Raw genomic sequence first — 23,335 nt, forward strand, 5'->3', positions numbered from 1 at the left:
TCATACTCTATCTCTCATATATTCCCACCCACTCATGATTACCTCACCAAGTACGAGTATGCTTAATTCTTGGAATACGTCCCACTGAAGCGCAAGATCGGTTATCTTCGGTTCTTCTGATCGTGTGAACAAAGGTCGGCTATCTCTCAACAACAATGACAATGACAACTTTGTATCCTCCGTATTGACCATGCACTACGATCGACATACTGTCAGACTTGGCATCACCACTAACATCTCCCTGTGAAGCCGACTGCAGACCATACTACACACTATATACAATTCATCATACCCTCGTACTCTTACTACTACAGTACCCTATTAGCAACCCTCTCACTGCCCCTGCCCCTGCGCCTGCGCAACACCTCTAAAACACAACGTCTCCATCCCCGTATTCTTCCTACTACTATTCAACAACTTCTTCAATCCTTCCAATTCCCTATTGAAATCATCATTCGTCTTCTGTCTTCGATAAGCTTGAGAGATAGTATCGTATATCTTTGATAAGGTCTCGTTGGATTGGGGGGAAACAAAGTTGTTTACTGATTGATGCAGGAATTCAATTTCCAGTGTTGCCTATTATGTTGAGCGGAGTGCATCGATCCGAGACGATATAGCAATGAGCCGGATATTACGAGAGTGTGTGATAAAGCGTTGGTACAAGGGTAGAAGGTATGAGCGGTAGAGCGGTAAAGTGGGCGGTGAAAGAGTGGGGTAAAGTGGGGATATTAAGAGATTATCAGCATCTGTCACTGCCATCTTTGACGCTCAGTGAACAATCCACCACTTACAGTCAACATCCCCCCAGTCCCAAACTTAGGTATCCTCCCAAAACAGCCCAACGCGACCTGAGTGATTTGACTAACCAACGCCTCAATCACACGTTGAATAAGGTTCGGCGAGATATCACCTATCCTCGAATGCGCTTCGACAAGGAGTAGAATCGCTTTGTGCATGTATGGTCGTACTTCTATTTCCCCATGAAAACGACATTATCAGAAAATGAGGATATAATCAGCAACCGTTTTTACCGCAGTATATCAAGTCAGAGCGCAACCCACCGGTAGGCTTATCAACATTCCCCCAATCAATACCACCGTTCAATATCCCACCTTCAACAACCTTGATCAGCTCTTTCGAACGTCCCGAAACTAGATCCTTGAAGATCATCTCATCCATATTCTCTACCACTTCGAACAACAAGTTTTCATCCTTCTTCATATCGACATCTAGTATCTTGGATATCTTGTTGCATAGTAGTGACAGATTGAGGCGTTTGAGCTGATCGAATTGAGCGAGGGTGATGAGGAGGCGCATTTCCTATGATGGTCGAGGAGAAACAATTAGCATGTAGTAAGTAGCAGCATGCGTGTTAGTCAAGCAATAAGGTGAAGTAGGGTTTCATGATGTTGGACGAAGGCAATCTCAAAAGTGTGAGAGAAAACCCAAACTCACGTGATCATCCCCTCTCACCACAGCCCTACTAGGTCTCCTCATCCCCATCCCAGCTTGATCTTCCATTGGCTGAGCCGTAAAATCAATCATCCCATCAAAGCAGAAACACAGCGTATCCACAAACGTATCTTTGATCTTCCTTTTGAAATTTGCTGGTATATCATTCCCATTTGTGCCAGTCCTACTAGCACTACCAGCAGAAGATGATATCTTCTTGCAGGAGTTGATCAAGCGGAGTTGGAACTCTTCGATTACACTTAGGTATCTTAGTGTGTTCTTACTGCTCAGAGAGTGGTTGGAGGTGGTAGAGAAGGAGGTGATATCCTCAAGATGATGGAGTATCTTCGAGTCTACCCACAATCAGGAGGATGCACCATCAGCATTTCAACGTACGGGACGGCAGCACATCGATGAAGTGGAGGTATCGTGAAGTAATAAACCACTCACCCCTAGCCCAAGTAGCTCCAACAACCTGAACAAACCTCCATCTCGCACTATCCAACAACCCCTTCAGTCCACTTCTCGCCTCGTTCCCCACATCTACATTAAGCAATTCAAGCGAACAATCGTTGATCTCCTCCAAGATCTTCTCAGCGAAATAACACGAAGTGATACTGGTCGTATGATCAGGAACGAAGCTTGGCATTGTGAAATTCTCTTCTGAGGAGGATTTCGAAGAGTCGGAGAGGGAGATGTCGGACAGGGTGAAAAACTGGGATATGGTATTGATGTATGATTTGATTATTTCCATTGCCATTGAACGACATACGTTGGCGGGTCGTTTGGAGGGAGGTATGGAGCCGGATGAGTCTCTCTACGAATGAGCAAAGAGAGTATCAGTCAAGGACTTCAGCAAAGAGGGAACCATCTAACTCACCTTACGGTACTTCCCATCCATACATGCTTTAGCGATCTTCCAAAAGCCAGGTAAAGACCTAATGACATATTCGGAGTACTGCTTGATAAATGCTTGGATCGTGAGCCATGCCCCGTCGACCGCTGAGGCTGGAGTCAAGGGAAGGGGTCAGCTGAAAGATCTGGGGTCGGTAGCAGGTTGGATGACTCACGGTTTAGCGTATTTAGTTGATATTCCGTTGAAGCCAGCTGACGTCTAAGAAGATCATCTTCCGAGTTGGAACTGGAAGGCTCGTTTGCGCAAGCTTGTTTTGCAGCTGGACATGAGCGGTACTATCAGCTAGACCTATTCAGAGTTATCCGTTATGTAGCTGGATTGGACTCACCTTTGATCCGTTCCTGGGATTTACTATAAACAACCTTCATATTGTTCAAAATATGTTTATGCTGGTACTCCAAATATGTCCAAGCAGGTTCGTCGCTTTGGTCCAGCTCGACCAGAATCCTATATTATGGTAGTAATTAGCCTAACTATCCTCCCTTATGTCATGTACACTATCGGTCGTTGAGATGATCTGATCGCACGATAAGGAATGCCATAACCCACTCAATGGTCCTCTCCTGCTCCTCAACACCCTTCGTAGGATCTTTCAACCCGGCATCCAACCGTGACCTCATATCACTCATAATATCTTCAACGGATTTCCAGACCTTGTCAAATATCCTCTTTTGCTGTTCCTTCGAAGCGTTCACACCGGGTATGAGTTGTCGGGACGATTGAAGGAAGGTACCTTTTTTGTAATCTCTTAGAGCTTGATCGTATTTTCCCTTCCCGATTACCAAGGAGATCAGCCATGATACACTCTTATCGACAAGCCAGAGTGGTAATGGTGTAAGAAGCAGGAGGCAAACTCACAGCATTGATAGATTCCATCAACTGATTAGGCAGGTTGAACAGGAATTTCGATTTTTCAACTACACCCAGTGTCGAACGTAGTTTTGACGCTTTCACTGCGTTCTCCAATACTGGTAAGAACACTTGGTCTGCTCGATGCCCAGCGACTGTATGGTATGACAAAGACAGATCAGCATTTGTCCGTGAACACCCCCCCCCCCCCACCCAAAGTAGTTTGATGGGTCGAGAACTACCCCCAACTCACCTTTGAAGATTTCCCGCAACTCTCTCGTACCATGATCCGTATCGTCTGCTAGAAAACCTTCCTTCATATCTCTGTAAACGACTGCGATGTACGACAGACGAATTAGCATTGCCCTTGCCTGCGATCTGAAGTATGCACATCGTAGCAATCCATTTTGCTCGAATACATCCCGCATCGGTACGATCAGCGATCTGCGCCGTTGCAATGACTCCTTGATCCTCCATCTCCCTCTTCCTTCCTTCCGATATTGAGGTAACAAGCAAACCCACCATCACTACTAGCCTTAACGCCTACGAACCTATCAAAGTTCTCCTCCACCAATATCCTTACAGCTTCTGATCTACTTTCAATGGCTCTTTCAAGGTTGTGTATACCCCGCTGCAAGTCCTGGAAAGATGCGTCGGGGTGATGGGCTGAGAGAAATACTTTGGGGTCAAACGATTTAGAGGAGAGCGAGGTGGCTGTTCCTGTGAGGTTCATACGGTATTAGCAAGGCAAGCTGGATAGCTCATTGCATCTAAACGAGTACGTCAAAGATAGATAAAACTGTATGATTCGAGGTGAAGACAGACTTACTAGTCCTCAGATCCAGGTCATTCGCACTACCCGTCAGATCCTGATCAGCTAACTCATCTCGTCGAACATCTACCCACAGAAAGAGGATGAGATGAAGACAGTGGACCACACGATACTCACCCGCTCAACTTCCCCCTCAGTCCCAGCGGATCCATCTCCTCAGCCATCTTGCCATCTTCGCCCGTCATCGTCCCCGCCAATGGTCCTTCCGTCTCATGATCTATCGATTCCCACACTTGAGGCTCGAGCGACGAGATCCCGTATAGCTTGAGTACTGCGAGCGTGTCAGAACATGGAGAACATCGTATTGTACGTGGTCGTCCTGTGTGTTTGATCCAGAGCGAGTCCTACTCATAGACAACGGACCAGTCGGACTCACAAGCAGCCTCATCAACATCACGTCTGTTCATTCTGCCTTGTCTACCGGCCGGTTGGTCCTTTTTTTCTGCTGATTTCGTCCGATATGTATGTGTATCTATGTCAGGATTGGTCTCGCAAATTGACTCGTCTGAAGATTGCTGTCGTATTGGAAAGTCAATATCGATATGATAGTTGCTGATAATCTATCGTGATGAACAGTCAACAGTCAACAATGAATCGCACGTCACTCTGCTGTTCGTCATGCCGTTCCAACGGAAACAAAGCCAAAGTATCATGTGGCAGACAGCCGAGGCGAATTCAATCCTCTCAAACCTGTTAAGACCTGATACTTGTATCACTGCCATGCTTCGTCTGATCTAGCTGCAGTCCATCTCAGAGCAATGCATACTTGTACCTCTGTGAACCTCTCGATGTAAGCAGACATCGTAAACGCAAATTCGTATGATGGTCACCGCATCTTGTAGACGCATCATGGACACAACAGGTCGAACATGATATCATACATACCGCATCATGGGTCGAGTCACACTCACACTCACAGTCCAACGATCTCAACAGGGGACATTCCTAGACGAAACAAAAGAAAAAAAAGAGAAATGATTCCACAAGCGAGCGTATCTGCAAACGAGTCGAAGACAGAAGGTCAATGGCGAGCGCTCTCAGCCCACAACTCACAAAGGGCAAATAAGGGATCATCTGCTGCCTCACTCGGACCTGAACTTGGGACATGTCTTGTTTGAAGCACTCCATAGTAGAGAGAAAGGTTTACCTCCCCTGACTAGACTGTGAAAAGTCTGATCGCACAGTTGTCACGAAAGTCAGTCTATGATTTGTCGAGATACTCAACATGAGATATAGATACATGCTACATGCACATAAACCCAACATGCCATATGTTAGTATACAGCATATCGAGTGAGTGATCAAGCTTAATACAAACAAACTCGAAATCGAATGAATGGAAGAAGTATCAATATCACGAAGAATTATATGAAGAAAATATCCTGTCCCATCCTATCCCATCCTGTCCTCCAACCAAGTCACTTCCTTAGAAAAGCATCCTATCTCCCTTGCCACCTCATGGCAACAGTGAGATGGGAAATACCGTCCACTCCACCACTTAAACTCATGATCCACCAGAGCTCGTCTTACCTCTACCCTTCATACTCTTCTCCTTCTCCTTCTGTTCCCTCTCTGCCTTCGCCCTAACCCTCATCCCCCTCCAAGGCAATTTATGTTTACTAGTCATGGTCTCATGAGAATCATGCTCATGACTCAAATCAATGACATTCTCTGGAGTATTTCCCCCAGTCCCAAATTCATTGGTATGTCCACTCCCGGTCCTACTCCCCCTTGAACCAGAGTTGGAATTCGAATTGGTCGGAGGCGTTTGAGCCCGTTTGATAACCTTCTCCAACACCTGCTTTTCATTCTCCAGATCGTACTCGCTAATCCCCTTGGTCTGCGGGATATAAGTGAACGGCCCATGGACAGAGGCAGGATGAGGGTTGAAGATAGCTTCGATGATGACTTCGGGGGGGAGATCACTGATACCGTGTGAACCATATCCACCTCCATGACCATGATGATGTCCCTTTCCGTTCCCATGTCCATGTCGTCGTAAATGATGAGTATGGTGTTTGTGCCCTCCATGGGCTTTCGAGATATTCATGATGACCGGTGAAGGTTCCAGCGGTTTGGCGACGTACCCAGGCGTAGGCGATGGGATGGGCGATTGTCTTCCACTTCCAGGTTGGGGGATCGAGCTCAAATGTTTCAGGTCTTTCTGAGGACTATCGGTGAGTTTGGTTGATCTGCGTGATATCGAAGGTGCAAGGTGATTCTCGTAGTATTGATAGCTGTGGTTCGTAATTGATCGCCCCAGTTCAGCTAAGGATCCATTACGGGTTTGATAATTCGATGATACGGTTGAATAGGTTGTCCGTGATCTTTGTAGCTCCAATCCCATGGAAGAGCCTGAGGAAGAATTGGAAGGCGTCTTTACGAGAGCCACTACACCCAGTAAATTCACATCAGCTACGAACAGATCATACCTCTCGACCAGACAAAGCTCGTTCACTTACAATCACTACGCATGGCCCCTTCCGTATCAGGCATGAAATCGTGTACTCCCGACACATGATGGCCTTCCTGCATTGGTGGGCTATATCGACAGTAGCAGGTCAGCAACTCAAGCGTATTCCAACGTAAAGGCAGATAATCACTCACGCTGCCCATTTCTCTTCACCGCCTATCCACCTCATATTAACCGACAACTAGCATCGACGTATCAGCATCAAGCCTTCGCCTGGGAACGAAGCAAGAGACTCACCTTGATCGTAGCATTCGTTCTACTCCCCTTCAACAGAAACCTTCGAGTCATCATACCTTTTCCCGCAAACGCCGCCAAATCAATATCCACTATTCCAAAAACAGTCTTCTCCCTACTTTCCTTTCTCATCACTTCCGATACCACCTCTCTACCAGTATGGGATATCGAAGAACTGTCGTCATTCGTCGAATGAGAAGGATGAGCTTTACTTCCAGAAGAAGAAGAGAAAGGTAACTGTTCAATGACCAATCGCAATCCCGATTCCGACAATGGACCTTCGCCCAAGACTGGCCCAGAGGATGATTTCTGTTTGTAAGGGAAAGTAGCGTTGGTCGGTGTAGTCGATGTAGGTGTCGTAGCAGACGCAGTAGAGGATTTACTAAGTGGGACTCGGAATGTATGATGCAATTCATAATCCCACTTGGCGGAATGTGATTTCAGCGGTTTGGAAGGTGTCGTACCCTTTCTCATCTCGGATAACCAATCTGATTGTGTCCCATTGTGATGTTGACCATGACTATGACTTTGACCGTGATCTTTCTTCCATCCTGGACCGGACAACGATCTGACTCTAGATGGGAAGGGTCGAGAGGGTCCATTGGCAGTGTTGGTAGATGTCGATGTCGAAGATGAAGTAGCGGTAGTAGCCATTGATATCGTACGGTTCATTCCTCTCCTGGACGATTCGGCATGCACATCTGCCATAGGATCGATGAGAGTGGAATAAGATGGCGTGGTACCTCCTCTGACAGGTACGGGAACGGGGAATGGGACGGCCAACCTGTCGGTAGGAGTTGACATACCGGAAGAAGCGTGAGAAGGCCTTGATGAAGATGTTATGCTCGGTCGATGTATGTTAATGAGAGGTGGTAATCCAGTTTTTCCAGATGATGAACGTGACTGTTCACTTGACTGACTCGTACTTCTAGAGCGAGACTCGTCGTCTTCCTCGAATACCTCAGGTTCATCGGTGATCTGCTGTGGTGACTCGGTGGGTATGTCACCCGACTGAAGTTCAGGAGAAGGTGTGTCGGGTGCGATGACTTGTTTGAGCGGTGTAGGTTCGGATCCCCTCTTTTCTGGTCTATCCGAACTATCTCTGGAGGGAGGCATGGACAGCGATTTGAGGGGACGAGGCGGGGCGGTCGACGTAGGTGGTGGGAGGAGTGAACGGGGTGTAGGTGGGTATGGTCCGGAAGAAGCGGTCGATGTGGTCCCGACTGATGCAGTGGAGGAGGAAGCTTGCATGTTCTGGGACTGGAGTTTGAGGTTGGGTAAAGAGGGTTTGAGGAGTGGGGCTAGAGCGAGAGTAGACGAGTCAGCGCAGCTCCATGCGCACTCGCAGATAAGGAAGTGGGGAACGAGAGGATGTCAAGTATAGCTTGCGCTGTGAGGTAATGATGGAAAGTAGGGTGGATGATGGATATAGCAAAGATGACCACGATAATGTGTAATCAACTCACGATGACCTTTCTTCGTCGACTCCAACATCTCCTTGGGCCTGGGTCTTTTCCCTCTGAACTTCCATTTCACATCGAATTCACCAGACAGCTGAGGGACATTCCCCAACTCATGAATGACAACGGTAGTTTCGAACAACGCATACTTCTGATTATCAAACATGTGTTTCAATTTTGAAGATAAGCCAGGATGATGATGGTGCGTTGACTGTTGCTGTTGCTGTTGAGGGAGGTTTTGTGAGGAAGAAGTGAGAGAGGTAGGGAATCCTACTGGTGTAGCTGATCTAGGTGTTGGGTGGAAGAATGAGGATGAACGTGAGGGAGCAGTTGATGATGACGAGGGTGGATCTTGTATACCCAAGCTGGGTCGCAGTAATGATGAGGTCGCCATTTTGGAATTCCCCAGAAAATCCGTCTGATCATACGACTAATAATTATTTTTCCTGTTCCACGACTAGATCCGGGTTTAATGGTTGAATGGTTCAATGGTTTGGATGTTTGGGTAAAGGTTCGTGCGTGGATGTCAGGTGTTGATCGACAATCTATCACTGTCACTGTCACGCCGGATCTGGATTAGGTTGAGTGAGCGGATCGGACCGGATTGATTCAGATGAGCTGTTTAATATGTTTGGTGATGAGTCGGTGATGTACAACAAAGGGTAGTTGCGGTAGATCTATCTATTCTTGGTGAACCTTGGCTTGTTCTGAGCTAATGAAAGGAGTCGAGAGTCGATGGAAGAGTGTTTCAAAAATGATATGCTCCTTGCCCTGGTTGGTATATAGCCGTATGTCGTCGTCCCAACTGTTGTAATGGCAATATGGTGAATACGAAGCGCTGATGGTGGTGACGACCGAGTGTGCTGTGCTCTTTCTCTCCCTGACTATCTAACCCAGACTGGACTCGTCACCACCTCAATGTTTGTTGATGTCACCAGTGACTAATGATATCTCTATTTCCCCAATATTATTTTTACAATCTGTTGGGGTTTGATGGTGATGATAATAGTAAAACGTGTATCAGAGGATGTTTGGGCTGATTCGCTTGTGCGCGGAAATGCGTGGCCAAAGGACGTTCCAGTGCGATTGTGAGGTATCGGGCTATCGGTTGAAAGACGAAGAGAGGAACATTGTATGGTAAATTGCACCTCTACAGCTTTGTCGATGGTGTACACAATCGGTCCTTGGTCAGGCGGGGAAGAGTGGTTGCCCGGATAGTGTGACCGTGACAGATATCAGATGTTGTGATCCTGGTACACCAACACACCGAGATGTCCACAACCTAAAATAAACGTTGACAGTTGACACCTACACCTTCGGGCTCGGTCTATTCGTTTTGTTGTTCGGGGCCGTACCACGGTGTTTGTTATCGTCCTTTGATGATTTCGCTGTTGACTTGTATCTTTGAGACGATCAAGGATGGATGTAGTAGCACAGAGATACAAGTACAACAAGATAATGTTCTTACAATTCTCAGTCTACGATATATGTGAATCATCAATCACCACCTGTTAAATGGATGACAAGTAAACGAACTACAAAGTATCATGGTGACGTCTGCATTCTGACTACTACTGTACCTCGCCTCCATCTTATTTATTCCAGGCCTCAAAGCGTGCGTACTAAACAACATGGCAGTTACACAGGTAAGGTTAAAAACCTCGAACCCGGAATTCAGGGTTCAAGAGAATCGCGGCGCGGCATACGGCGGAGATACAGTACTTGTAGTGCAATCGAGGTTGGACGCCACCCTTCTTCTCCAAGAGAAAGAGTCTATTTTGGGAAACGTAATTGCTGGGATGCAAGGATATCTCTCTGTCAGACTGAGATAAGGAATGGTGCGTTCATTCACAGCAAGGCAGAAAGATAACGATCCTTCAATCGAATCGGGTAGTGATAAAGGCAAAGGATACTTGCAAGTTGAAGAGGAAGAGCGTGGGCTGAGTACAGTTTGTTTATATACACTTTGATACGGCACAATTACGGCGATAAAGCAAAGTGGACGAAGTACCACATTGAGAAAAAGTACATAAGTCACTCAGCAAATCACGGCGGGCACAAAGAGCTTCTCCAGCAGCTTCGGTTCTTCTCCCATTCCCACTGTAATCTGTATCTCTCAATATTCTCATTCCACGTTCCAGCTATCTCCAACAGCGTCGGTAAGTCTTCCCACAGCATGGAATCCACAAATGCTTCTCCAGGGGTCTGAGGGTCATATCTATCCATTCCGCGCAGATCAACATAATCGCTTTGTCTTGGTGTACAGCAATCAAGATCATGCTTGATATCGTTGATAACGCTTGCAAATTGGTTAACATGACTTCGAGGAGAGTCTGTCAGAGGATTCATGGTATCACGATACGCTTGTTCTCTTTCGTCTTTCGTCAACCATCCTGGATTTCTCGTAGGGTACCAGAGGTTTGCCAATTTCTCGGAATAATAGGTAGGGCCCCATTCTTGGTTGTACTGGGATTTATCACGAAGAATATCGACCTTAGCTAAGATATACGAGGGATCTTCTTGCGAGTTGATCTGACTTTCCAGGTGAGCGATAGTCCGCACCGAACAGTCGTGAAAGTCAATATAGGTGGACATACTTCTACCATACGAGATCAATCTTATATTTCCCCCAGGGTGCGGTGTAGGGGAGGACTGATGGTGTTTCTCGAATTCGAAGTGTGTGGAAGATGAAACGGATGGACTTTCAACGGTTCTGCACGTCGATATATACATTTATATCTTGATAGTTGTAGCCTTATCGCAGCTTATCTCTTGGACTCAAGAACCGACTTTTGAGCTGAGTCTCATTGGCATGATTCGAAGTCCGAACACAAAGTTACTGAGACTTTGAAATTGCGGTGCTGAAACGCCCACCACTCCTCTTGGTGGTTATCTCTCCCTTTCACGTTAGCTAAAGCTCTGCTATCGGGAGATCCTCGAAGATGTCATCGCGTGTTATACAGTGTGTCAACTATAACCTCAGAAGCGATTTGATCAGTTCTCGGATACTACTTTCTCCTTGTTTCTCTGTACAGATGAACGTCGATTCAAACGAATGTGTACGGAAAGCTGACCGGCCCACTGGCGATGGGCGAATCGTCAAGTGCAAGCATTCACTTCATCACATATTTGCTGCCTGCTGAGCACTACAAATCATGTACCATTCTCTACACGATAAGCCTGATTCAAGCAAGCACCCTCACTCGCATGTGTTGACGAAGGTGACAGAACTAAACAATTGCAATAAAAGGGGCTCCTGCAAACTACAGTATCAACATTAGATAGGCGGGCAAGCCGTTTGGATGCAATGCTTTGCGCCTTCTTCAGACTCATGTTGCGCCTTCCTCAGTGACTGGCCTACCAAATGGTATTCATCCGTCAGGGACCTGATGATTTTTGACCTGGGGTCCTGCGAGAATAAGTAATCTTGGAAAACCTGTTTGGACGTTTCAGGTCGGTACACCTCCTCTTTGTTTCTCCTGACCTTTGGACCGTCCCGGGTTCCTTCAACAGATTGAAAGGCACTCTCTACATTACCAATCGACTTCGAGAGGCAATGAAGGGAGATATCCACTGGTCTGCCCGATTCATCCTCCCTCGTCATATAATTAGTAAATCTCTCGCTCAATTTTGATCTTGCCTCTCGGGTGACATCGTCCCCTGCTTGCGATAACCCAGGTTGAGAAAGCTTGTACTCTCTCCAAGCGTCGGAATACCTGGCGAGATACGTTTCCTGCGTCCACGTACCCGTTCGGCGCACGATTGTTTCGAGCAGCTGGATACTCGCTATATACTTTGGACGATTGGCTTTATTGAGGTCCAAGTCGGCACCTTTCCGCAGGTCCTGCTTAGCTCGAATAGCGTCTTCGTGCCATTTGGAGTATACATTTGCAGTGGCGACAGTGTCAATAGGAGTCGTATCGGCACGGATGGTAGGGGCTGACTTTGCAATGTGTTGAACGGTAAAGTGACAGTCGATGAAACGTTTGATAGGGAGTGGCAAAGTGCCATGTCATGAGGATCTGCAAACTCCCTTAAGAACAGATACGAGGGTTAAACTGTGTGTCGCACTGACACTCTGTTTGCATGCGTTTGGATCCGATGATGACATAGAACCAAAAAGGAATGGGTAATCTCTATCATCATAGGTGCATCCTTTGATCTGGTCTCCACCACTCAGACAAATGCAGTGCATCGACGTCAATGGACGAGAAAGTGGTTGCAGTACCCTTGTCCACCATCAAAAAAGCCAGATACTTGCCCAACATGACCTCGGTCCCCTTCCCTCATTCTCGCCCTGATTGTTCCTCAGCTCGCTATATACCCTCTGACGCTCTCCATACCATCTCTTCGATAAATCCTCCAAGCCCCCTTGACCAAGGCTCAACACATAATCAACCATCGCCTCTTCGGGAGTCCGAGTAGAATAATCATCCGTATCTATCAGATCTTCGTGTGTGAAATCTCTTGGCCTATATCTGGTATACGTATCTACAAGCTCAGCTTCAAGGGTATTCAACTCCCTAAGAAATAGCGCAAGGATTGATCCTGAGAGTTGGCCATACGCGTTCGAGTGTTCGCAAGGATTTCGGCACGTTCTCCTTGGGTGATACGAGGTGGATTTCTGTCTGGGAAACAGGTCGTCGCGAGCTTCTCAGTGAAAGAACCCAAGGTCCAATCCTGAGTATCTTCATGAAGATGCTCGAGAACCTTTGCTTTTGAAAGTCTGTCACTGGCAATATCCGCGTCCGTCCGATTGTTCACCGAGTCTCGTAGACGTTGTATCGTCTCACGTATGATCTCTCGGAGGACCAAGGCTGATACTGAGGAGGACATCTTGATGATTGTGTTAGGTTATTGAACAGATATAATCGCTCAGAATGTGGGAGAAGAACAAAATGCTCACAAGATATGTTCAAATCTTGATCAAGACTTTTCCGCTAACGTGATAAAACCATGGAGGGTCGTCATAAGTGTATACGGACAGTGAAGGGGGTGGTTCACGTCGATGCGAAGGCCAATGTGATATTTCAAATTTGGGTTTTCCCCAAAGGAAGAGTGGAGCAAGTGACCTGCTGTGCAAGAGACGATGCCACAAAGGATCTGGTGAACACCATGCTCCCAGGCCAAAAGGACGTCGGTCAACGAATGAACGAACGGAAATGTATATATGTACAGATGTGATGAGTTGGCTACCAACATCATTTCGATTAGATCTTGTTATCCATCGGGGCTTTGATCTTCCTTCTGCCCGTCCAAGGTCATCCATCAGATTTTCACACCGCACACCGAGAAATTAGCCTCTACGGTGTATACAAAACCCTTCGAGTCGGTACCCTATACCTAGCATCATCGTTCAGACTAAATACGGATCCAACCCTTTCTTCATGCACAAGAAAGCATCACTCATCCTCTGTCTCAGTAGCTGTAGCAAGACGCAAATACGACGATGTCCCATTGGCCGGTGATGTCATCGTCCAATTCGCGTTTCGCTTCGGGGGTAAGGTCATGCAGATAACCTTCGAAACCTTGAGGCAGAGTCACTTGGACTGGCGAAGCAGGGTCGCTGAAACCACCTGCAGAGACAGCGGAGGCAAGGGCCTCTAGGGCGAGATCATATGCATACTTCGGTTGTCGAGGTTCAGGCTCCCTTCCTGATGGCGAATCAGCGAGAGAGTCAGAGGTTCTGCGAGATTTGCAGCGGTATTTGCTTGAAAAGCTTCGGTGAAAATCTCCGTCTGTCCAGTTTAGGGTACCATTCTCAAAACTGCTCACGAGCGTTGAAGCGATGCCGTATAGACCCGCAAGCAGCGGATACATTTGTCGCTCCTGGTCAGTCTTCAGCGCCTCTTTAGCTCGCTCAATCCCTTCCTTGAAGAGATGTTTTGGTCCATCGATAGATGGGGGATCCCCAAGGGTGCCATCGCGATCACACGAGTCCTGGGAAGATTTGTCGGCCAAGAAGGAGCGTTGTGTTGATACCGTCATTTTGCGTGACGAGAAGTGGCGAAAAATGTAACCGAAGAAAAACACCCAGAGTAAATAGCCGTCCCCTTATGCGTTGTTTATATACATCCTAATTTGAGTAGCGACTGGAAGTCGAATTCTCCTGATAGGAGGCAATCCATTCACTTTTTTGGCTTGGAGCAATCCTCCTTCAATATAATGTAAGGATGAACTGACGTCACATCATAGTGAAACAGTAACAGTACGCGACTCATTCCAGCCCTTGAGGTCGTCGTGCGACAGGTCTCAAAACCTGTACAGCTTTTAATGCTCCTTTAACCTTTGAGAGTCCAAGATATGTATACCCCTAGCTGAGATCGATATATCTGTTCCGGACATGTTGCTAGCTTGCCTTTATGAGGCTGGCTGCACACTGCATGATCCCACCGAGAACTTTGGCAAGGGTCTGAGCAGGATCTCCAACCTTCTCAACACACTTGTGTGAGCCGATGACGGCGGACCACGCTCGACAACATGCGTACTACTGTAGCTGTCTAACTTTTCGTGATCTGCAACTTCCGTCCCTTCAACGAGGTCTTTCCTGAACAAACAGATTGACTCGTAGAGCATGTCCAGACTATGAGTCCATACTCCACGTTTGAGCTACGATCTTTCCGTGTCTGATCTGAGCGGCCGTGTCAGCGGACCCGGAGTTTATCAGATGTGACCACAACTGTGCGCACATAGCAGACTCATCAGGACAAAAATCAACACGTGACCGTAGCTGCCCAGAGCATACACCCGCTCTGCTCAGCAGCTCGACAGCCTACTGAACTTCTTGCAGCGAGTGAAAAGTGGTGATGCAATCACGAGATGTTAGCATGAAAGAATCCTTGAGAGAGGACCATGGCCACCAGAAATCACCTTCCTCTGTGATCAGTTGTCTGTTTCGATGTTTCGTCACTACAATCTATCCAAGAGGTGTGCCCCGAAGCAAAACACATGTTCATATAATCAATGAATACTACGTATCAGGACACCGTCAAACAGACTCTTAGTAGCGCGGACCTACTATTCACCCACAAAGTTCATTATCTTTGCCAAATTCGTATATGTCAAATCTACAATCCAATTGTCCAGAGCATCTTTGTCCGTTGCCGTCAAGCCAAGCAGATAGATGTCAAATCCTTGACTTGGTGATACTGACGAGCATGCGGTCGTCTGGTCCTGGGCAGTGGAGTCGACTTCCCGGAAAGTAGATCTGATTCTATCAAAAACGTCCGCTTGATAGCTTCTAACTTTTTCGTTTGTCGATGGATGGATGAGATCCCCCACAGCCTGCTCCGTCTTTGACGCACAACCTTCCACTGCGAGAAGGTCCGTGATCTCCGAGCCTCCGAATGACAGTCGCTCACCTGCGGAACTGACGTACTGCTCAGCCGTCCAATCCAGTGTTTTCTTGTGATAGCCATTTGTAACTCCCGCGGCTGTTTCATAGGTCAAGCCTTCAGCATTTTTCCGGCATGAGAAGGCGTCCTTCGCTTTCTCCAGCAAAGACGCTATGGTCCTGTCATTCGCTTCCTGAAACAAGTGCACCGCCTTCTTGGGTGAGTCATCAGATGTCTTGAAGGCCTTAGTGGCGAGCGAATTGGTCATGCGATGCGAAGGTGCCATATCGGATAGATCTACGGTTCAAGTCGAACGATGCAAGGGCAATTAGAGATAGTGGCAAGTTATAATTGATACTGGCGTATGTTTGCCTCATCCCCATCCCCTTTCGGTACCGATCAGCGAAGTATCACGACGTCTGATCTCTTCCTAGGTGAGCGACTCTTACCTTTCTTCCATACAGCTACGTCATACTGTATTTATCCATCCGTTGTCTTACGCACTGCCACTCTCGAAGGCATTCCCTCGGAGAGCTGGATGAGATATGACTGCATATCCATATTGATACTTGTCGGACGCTCACTCAAATAGCACACAAGACCCAAAAGGTGCTTTAACACCTACTTAGTGCTGAGACCAAGTTTTGCGCCACCTCACATCCAGCATGAAAAAGCGTGATAGCTGTAGTTTCGAAATGTCCGTGCCCTGCAGTATTTTCTCTATGATGGATTTGTATTTTCAGATGATCTTTTCTTCCATTCCAGATATCTTGTGGTGTAGATCATACGCTTACAACCTCGCATGCGGCCAGGAAGCATTGTAAGGACATCCTTAGTTACAGCAGTCTATCTAGAGTCGTCACTGTCCGACGTTGTAAATCAGTTGAACACCTGCTATATGTCACGAGAGTCAGCCAATCGCCTACCCACATCATTATGCATTTCATCCACCTAGGTACAGTATGCTGAACATGAGTATATAATGCATGTGCATAGAAAAGAGTAGAAGTAAGATTCAGTATGAAAATTTGACAGGCCCCAAACCGACCATGACCATCCGAGCTCTTCAAGTCATATTTGATTCCGCCAACACAGTAAAGCAGCTATGCATGTGTTGGGGAGTCGATCTTGGATTTTTGATCGTCCCCCATTCCGTTATGGAGAGCAGCCTGGAAAGTCCTGGGGCCCAACTTACTGATCACCTCAGGGGACAATGTAGAAACGAGGATATTACCGCCCCAGGTTGCAGCGTCACTCTGCCAATCACGAAGTTGATCGGAATCTTTGCACGCAATGTAATCTTCAAAGGCAGCTGGAGAGCCTTTGTGGTTATATGCCTTGTTGCTATGTCCCGTAAGATAGCCTAGACCGCTGGCGAGGTATGACAACGCAGTTGGGATAATCCCATTTGAACAGCCGAGAGCATCGCTGCACGTTTGTACGAGTTGTCCGGTATCGGTGTCTTTCTTCTTCAAGTCTTCCAGTTTGTCGGTCTTGTAAGCTTCCCACTCCGAGTTAGTAAGAGATGCAGAGGCCTGAGGGTTTCTGACACAATGATAGTCATGCACGTCTTGATCGTAGTCATGCTTGGTCCGATCTTCCCTATCCTCCTTGAAAATGCGTAGACCACCGATGGCGTTGCAATGCTTTCGAGCCCCCATGACATCAGACCTTATGAGTAAATCGATAGCCTTTCTTCTCAGCTCGTGGGCTGCATATTTGATCTCGTTTGAGTAGATGTTGGTCTCATCGGTCGAAACATCTCCGGTATTGTGGTCCGCAGTCCTCGTCGTGTCAGAATCGGATGGAATGGTAGTCATCGTCGAATAAGAAAAATGGATGTCACAATTGAATGTGGCCTCAGTATAAGGAAAGAAGGGACGTCGTGGAATGGAAAGGTTGCTGAGTGAGGAAGACAAAATGAGGAAAAGTGCGATTATCCCACCCCTTTTTATAAGGTAGCACGCCCCCTCTCGGTGGCGAACTAGACACAAGTTCAACAAAGCTCGGAGATCGTAAGGTTGCGTCATATCTGTCCTGAAGACGCCCTACCTGCTTTTTCTGACATTGGCCTGAAGCGGGTTCGAGCTTTTCTTTCCTTTTGCCTGTGCACCCTTCTCATCGTCATTTAGATCCTTTGGATAGACTGGCGTTGGCAATTCTGCACCAATTCGACCTGTGCACCTGCGGCAACCTTTGTGTTCTCCTGGCGACACATGCCGTCATGGCTGGTATCAGTTTTCCTGGTGCACTACAGGGTCTCCTTCACGGAGGTCTTACTTGCGAATCGTACTAGGCTCGAGAGCGCAGGCATGGGGAGAGCCATAAATGAGGCACAAGATGTCGGTACAAACATCTGAGAATCACCTTTTTCAACTTGAGCGCAAGACAAAAGGAGGATCATAGGTGAATATTGACATATCAAAGATATATACTAGCCCACAACAAACAAGTCATCTCAATAAGCCACTTCGAGGACTGCTCATAGAGTTAGAGTGCTTCCCACGTAACCACACACCAAGATCGCGCCCCCCCTCTCCTCCGCGCGGGCGAGCTGTCGAAACCTTTGTCCTATCGAGGCCTCATCGACTGCGCCTCTCCTACCTTGGATTATCGGCGACCCAGATATGAAGATCTAGCAGTTCTTTCACCATAGATCTTGTTCGCAAGTTCGTTCCAGGATTTAGCGTCCTGAGAGAACAGCCAATCGGTCATTCGTTCTTCCCAAGTTCGAGGAAAGTATTCTTGGCCAGCGTCATTTTCGGGAGGTGTCCTGCCATCAAATTCAAGCTCATCTAAACAGTACATACTCTCTTCTCCTCCCAGATTTAAGCACCTGATATAGTGAGTTCCACCATTGTTTTCTGCTCGCTTTTTCTTGATAAAATCTTTCCTTGCTCCGACAGTCAAGATTTGTTCACCGTTAGAGGAAGAATCAACAGCGGCTGATATTTTCGCCTTGAAATCTGCATCAGTCCATTTTTGAGTTTGCTCACCACATGTTTTCAAGATCTGGACACATCCCCTTTGAAGAGAGTAAGCGTACTGTCCCGACCATCGGTTGAAAGCTCGATGAATCCCTTCTTGGAGGGGGTTCAAAGGTTCCAGAGCGAAATCGCCACCGACTTGGGCCTCAGAAGTGTTTCTCGAAACACCGTCTGTGTTAGTTGTGTTGGCAGGGGAACGCATTACGACTGGGCTATTATGATGTATACTTGAGCTCCACGGGCCTACGGTGTGTGGTGACAAATCTTGGATGGTCAGAGCGATAATCTGCTCCGGAAAAGCTTGCTATCTGCGCCCCTTATGTACTTCTCCTTCCTCTTTCGATGAGCTCCTTGGCATGAAAGGGAAGCAATGGGCAAAGGAAGTGATGAAAGGTTGCACATGATCTTCGACGTGATCCGCCCGTCCTCTCTGACATGCTCCACCGTCACCCTCGCTTCGTGCTCTCTGGTTTTTTGACGTCATTCAAGCCTTTGTATGCCTCTCAGTCCATTGTGACGTGAAGGAGAAAAAGCGGAGTTCCGGGTTAGAAATTCAAGACACAGCCTTGTTGTCAACAGTTCGCCTCTCTAGAGCAGGTCCTCTTTCTGTCAATTTTCGTCTCTGGATGGCATGCCCAGCGATCCGTCCAACTCCATCACAGTTTGTACGATCTGCCTCTGCTTATGAGGAGTGTCAATACCGTGTTCGGTCGAAAAGGTCTCAGTTAGAGACGTCTTACAGTATATGATCAGACTACCGTGGTATGCTGAATGATATTTCGAATCGATTTCGGCGCACGTCCTTGGTCCTTGTTCTCTCAAGGGTGTGCATCGTTTCTCAGTTGATGGCGTAGCTTGTAGTTCTTTGATATCGAAACTTTTCACTCATTCGGCACTGATGGCATGTGAGAAGCCCACCGAGCACCTCGGACCACACATTCACTCATCTACTGCCCGTCCAATCGACTCAACCATTCGAAAAGATGTCATATAACGTGTAGGCCGGACATGAAAGGATCATCCTCTGCGTGGAATGCTTTCGATCCAGAGCGTGACAGCCTCCCTCCATCGAGTAGGGTAGAGAGCGCATATGGTCTCTTCCTTTTTCATCCTTGGGTGGGCTATATGTCATGCAAAAGAGGTGTCTAGCTAGGATATTTGTTTGGTACTATATTATGCTACGAAATGGCGGCGGTCTTATAAGCTACTAAAGATGTTTTACCAAAGTATAGTCGGTATCCCTACCCTTCATCTGATTAACGGGCGGTGAAGCTCCACTGGCCTGTCACCGCCGTAGTTTGGTATCGTACAGTACGGACTCCTCAACGAAAAGAGACGGGAGGCAGCATTGGAGCGGATAAGGCAGGCAGGCGTCTTTGCGGATTCAACAAGAGACGGAAGTGGACGCATGAGAGAATAGTGGAGCTAGCCTGGACCAGTAGCTCGAGTCTCAGAGCATGTAACAACATGATCCATGGGCACAAAGTACTAGCTATGTTGATTAGCAATCTTCGTACTCGATTCTCGTGAATTTTCATGCGCACGTCCTTGACACTCTTGCTCTTGCTGTCTCGTGAGTTTTGGCAAGTGTTACGTAAAGCCATGTGGTTGCGCCACGTTGAGTAAGTACGTACGGAGTATAAGATTCAGGGTCCAAGAGGTATGTACTGTATATGTACGAGTATATATATGTAAAGATTAACGCGTCCTACTTGACAGAATACATCAATCTACCCATTGACAGACATCTCGACCTATCTCATTCACATATTCACATGGTGTCCTGCAGCTGAACCACAGAACAAGTAAGCACATAATTCAGAACACAGGGATCAAGGTCTCCATCAAAATAGGTGAGTCTCTCCTCAATCTGGCCCAACTCGTCCGGAAGGAAAAGGTCAATAATGGCAATGCTGACCGACCTGTTCTCTCCATCTTTCACTCGCTATAGTAAATCATTGGCCCAACCACGATATAGTCGAAGCGACATATCAACCTCACACGAACAAGTGTGTCTCACCCTATAATCTCGGGTCCATCAAGAGGGATGCTTCGTACACGATCCAATCCCAACTCCAATCCAGAGACACCCCAATCCAAATCCCTCGAACCTGATACTCCGATGTCGCATTACTCTTCCCGTATTCACTCAGAGGACGACCCCGCCCATCCTACCAACCCAGAATACTTTGGCGGAGAGGGACCTTCCACACCTGCCGCTCATGCTGGGAATGCCGTACCGGACGGTATGACCTCTAGTTCATCTGGAACAGAGTTCAACTCCACGACAAATCAACAGAGACGACTATCATCTGGATCGGGGAAGGGGAACGGTACGACGGAGAAGCCTGGGGGAGGGATCCAAAGTAGGAGAAGTAAGAATGGGTTGACGTTAAATCTTAGTTCCTTGGTTGGGAAGAGGTCAAAGGGGATTAAATTTGGGTTGTCGCAGAAGGGTTGGATGGCTGTCACTGGGTTTGTCGGGTTTATATTGCTCTTGAAACTGTTGTTCTGTGAGTAGACCATCACATACCTTACGTTTACACGTCTGTGAGACATACTGACATTGACATCCACATCCTATCCTACCCTTTGCTCAACCCCTTTTACCTATATCTCGTCCATCCCAATTCCATGAACAATACCGTTCCCTCCATCCCCCAACAACAGCCGGATCCTCAGAAGACCCACACCATCACGTCCTCGACCAAGCCCACCTCATCCCCCGTGATTACCTGAATAACTCCCTCGTTGACCCCGCTCCGTTCGAATTCTGTCCGGTGTTCGGTCCAGGTGATGCCATAGCAGCTAGGAGAGGTCAGCTGGAATTGTTGAAATCTAGATTACACACCGGGACGAACGCCAGAGTGCAAAGAGTACTGCAAAAAGCTATGAGTGGAGCTAGTGTCACATTGAGCGTTTTGGGTGGATCAGGTGGGTTCATCTTCTTCTGATCCATATCGCTGTTCTTCCTTACCTGAGGGTATCAGCTGCAATGCTATTTGACCCCTCTGAAGCAATCTATCTTATATATGAGAATTGAATTTGTGCTGATCCTCCCAATTACCGCAGTCTCCGCATGTACCGGAGCAGGCGATGATCCAGTCAACGAGAAATGCTATCCACACAAATTCTTCGATTGGTGGAACACCGTCTTCCCTCATCCTGCCAACGAATTGACCAATGGAGCTACCAAGAAGACTGATTCGGCTTACTACGCCTATTGCAACTCCCACCATTTACCTGATAAGACTGATTTGGTGATTTTGGAATTTGATGCTGCTGATCCCAAGTGAGTATGACATTCCCTTGCATGTATGGAGACTGCCTGCGGAATGGCTATACCTTTGATTTGACAAAAGCCCGTCTGCTCACCTGATTCCTCGATTTCGTAGCGATCCAGAATGGCTTCAACACTTCGAGCTTCTCGTCCGATCTATCCTCGTCCGACCAGAGATGCCAGCAGTCATCATCCTGGGTCACTTCAGTCCTCAAGTACAAGCTCAGAACGGGTTCGCTGGACCCGAACTACTCCATAATGTCGTTGCTCAGTTCTACGATGTTCCTCACATCAGGTCAGTCAGCTTGTGCACGGTGCTCACTGTCCCCTCGGAGCTGAAGATCTATTCTTTGCAGTGCCAAAGGAGTTCTTTACGAACAATACCTCGAGATGCCCGAACAAGCTCGATCAACATTCTACGCCGATCCCAACCACGCCAATCATAATGGACACGACCTCATCGCGGACGTCTTGATCTCATATATCATGTCTCAAATCTGTTCCGGATGGTCAGCAATAAACGGACATGCCTTTGACGTACCCAACCTAGGTACTGAGGGAGATAATTCTGCGAGTGGACCATCACTCCTTGGTGGAGTGGGATTGAGAAAGGGTATGCCAGGACAGGATCCAGGAGATGGTGATTCTGCTGGATCATCTTTGGCAGAACGATACCAGGGATTAAGGGTTCCACAAATGAGGTTGAACGATAGACCACACGATGTTCAGCAATTCAGAGAGATCGAACCGTTCTGTGTGGCTGCTAGCGACTTGATCAACCCTTTACCTCCGAGTTTGTTCTATGGGAGTGGGTGGCATACTTACCATCCACCTAAGGGGGCGGTATATGAGGATAGACATTACTGGTGAGTAGTGCTTCTTACTGCCGCGATTTCATGGATGAATCAAACAAGGCATGCATGTGTGAGATTATATGGGCACACCAGCTGATACATTCCTTGTTTTTTGATGATGTAGGTACGCCGAACAACCCACCGCAAGACTTCGAGTACCCCTCAAACTCGGTGCGGGTGACGTAGGAATCTACTTCCTGCAATCTCCACCTGATAAACCATTGGGTACGGTCAAATGCTGGGTGGATGATAATGTTGGTGGAGCAAAGGAATTGGCAGGTACTGCTGAAGTAGAGGATGTCATTGCTACGTACGTGAACTCTTCTTGAAGCCTTAGTATTGGTCCCCAAAGAAGGATTAGTAGCTGATATTGGTGGTACAGGCTTGTGATGATTGATAGAGGTGTATCAAGGGGTTCTCATTTCGTAAGTCATCATTCGCATATATACATATCTCGCACGATTTATGCTGATTCGTCGTTGTGGTCATAGGTCGAATGTCAATTGCAAGGTGAGGCGGGAGGTACTTCACCGCCATTCAAGATTTTGGGAATGTAAGTGCTGTTCTGGTCTATTGATCAATCCGCTATCTCGGTGCGAGAGAATATGCTGATATATGGAAATTACTGCAGCTTCTCTACATAAGATGTGCATCTAGCGGATGA

General features: G+C 47.3%; 8 protein-coding genes across 8 annotated transcripts; 1 reads left to right on the forward strand and 7 right to left on the reverse strand.

Annotated features, from left to right (window-relative positions):
- Positions 1-333: 333 nt before the first annotated feature.
- I302_103069 (uncharacterized protein) lies at positions 334-4,456 on the reverse strand (the record flags this gene model as incomplete). The annotated part of the gene is made up of 15 exons (XM_019188440.1): positions 334-576; positions 792-970; positions 1,062-1,320; positions 1,456-1,805; positions 1,903-2,269; positions 2,333-2,460; positions 2,523-2,627; positions 2,697-2,815; positions 2,918-3,138; positions 3,227-3,372; positions 3,471-3,551; positions 3,740-3,937; positions 4,047-4,072; positions 4,167-4,320; positions 4,426-4,456. 15 exons carry the CDS (start codon positions 4,454-4,456, stop codon positions 334-336), a joined length of 2,607 nt encoding a protein of 868 aa, XP_019051318.1.
- A 1,097-nt stretch (positions 4,457-5,553) lies between these two features.
- Positions 5,554-8,610, reverse strand: I302_103070 (uncharacterized protein; the record flags this gene model as incomplete). The annotated part of the gene is made up of 5 exons (XM_019188441.1): positions 5,554-6,440; positions 6,512-6,591; positions 6,657-6,703; positions 6,760-8,057; positions 8,223-8,610. The coding sequence occupies 5 exons, from the start codon at positions 8,608-8,610 to the stop codon at positions 5,554-5,556; spliced, it is 2,700 nt and encodes an 899-aa protein (XP_019051319.1).
- A 2,883-nt stretch (positions 8,611-11,493) lies between these two features.
- I302_103071 (uncharacterized protein) lies at positions 11,494-13,052 on the reverse strand (the record flags this gene model as incomplete). The annotated part of the gene is made up of 2 exons (XM_019188443.1): positions 11,494-12,155; positions 12,782-13,052. 2 exons carry the CDS (start codon positions 13,050-13,052, stop codon positions 11,494-11,496), a joined length of 933 nt encoding a protein of 310 aa, XP_019051321.1.
- A 582-nt stretch (positions 13,053-13,634) lies between these two features.
- I302_103072 (uncharacterized protein) lies at positions 13,635-14,204 on the reverse strand (the record flags this gene model as incomplete). Its single annotated transcript, XM_019188444.1, has 1 exon — positions 13,635-14,204. One exon carries the CDS (start codon positions 14,202-14,204, stop codon positions 13,635-13,637), a length of 570 nt encoding a protein of 189 aa, XP_019051322.1.
- A 1,029-nt stretch (positions 14,205-15,233) lies between these two features.
- On the reverse strand, positions 15,234-15,818 carry I302_103073 (uncharacterized protein; the record flags this gene model as incomplete). The annotated part of the gene is made up of 1 exon (XM_019188445.1): positions 15,234-15,818. The coding sequence occupies one exon, from the start codon at positions 15,816-15,818 to the stop codon at positions 15,234-15,236; it is 585 nt and encodes a 194-aa protein (XP_019051323.1).
- Positions 15,819-16,653: 835 nt separating this feature from the next.
- Positions 16,654-17,370, reverse strand: I302_103074 (uncharacterized protein; the record flags this gene model as incomplete). The annotated part of the gene is made up of 1 exon (XM_019188446.1): positions 16,654-17,370. One exon carries the CDS (start codon positions 17,368-17,370, stop codon positions 16,654-16,656), a length of 717 nt encoding a protein of 238 aa, XP_019051324.1.
- A 790-nt stretch (positions 17,371-18,160) lies between these two features.
- Positions 18,161-18,739, reverse strand: I302_103075 (uncharacterized protein; the record flags this gene model as incomplete). Its single annotated transcript, XM_019188447.1, has 1 exon — positions 18,161-18,739. One exon carries the CDS (start codon positions 18,737-18,739, stop codon positions 18,161-18,163), a length of 579 nt encoding a protein of 192 aa, XP_019051325.1.
- Positions 18,740-20,584: 1,845 nt separating this feature from the next.
- Positions 20,585-23,228, forward strand: I302_103076 (uncharacterized protein; the record flags this gene model as incomplete). Its single annotated transcript, XM_019188448.2, has 8 exons — positions 20,585-21,050; positions 21,208-21,471; positions 21,610-21,829; positions 21,933-22,112; positions 22,174-22,683; positions 22,796-22,981; positions 23,054-23,096; positions 23,163-23,228. 8 exons carry the CDS (start codon positions 20,585-20,587, stop codon positions 23,226-23,228), a joined length of 1,935 nt encoding a protein of 644 aa, XP_019051326.2.
- Between the last annotated feature and the right edge of the window lie 107 nt (positions 23,229-23,335).

This window comes from Kwoniella bestiolae, chromosome 1, assembly GCF_000512585.2.
Source record: "Kwoniella bestiolae CBS 10118 chromosome 1, complete sequence".
NCBI classification, from domain to species: Eukaryota; Fungi; Basidiomycota; class Tremellomycetes; order Tremellales; family Cryptococcaceae; genus Kwoniella; species Kwoniella bestiolae.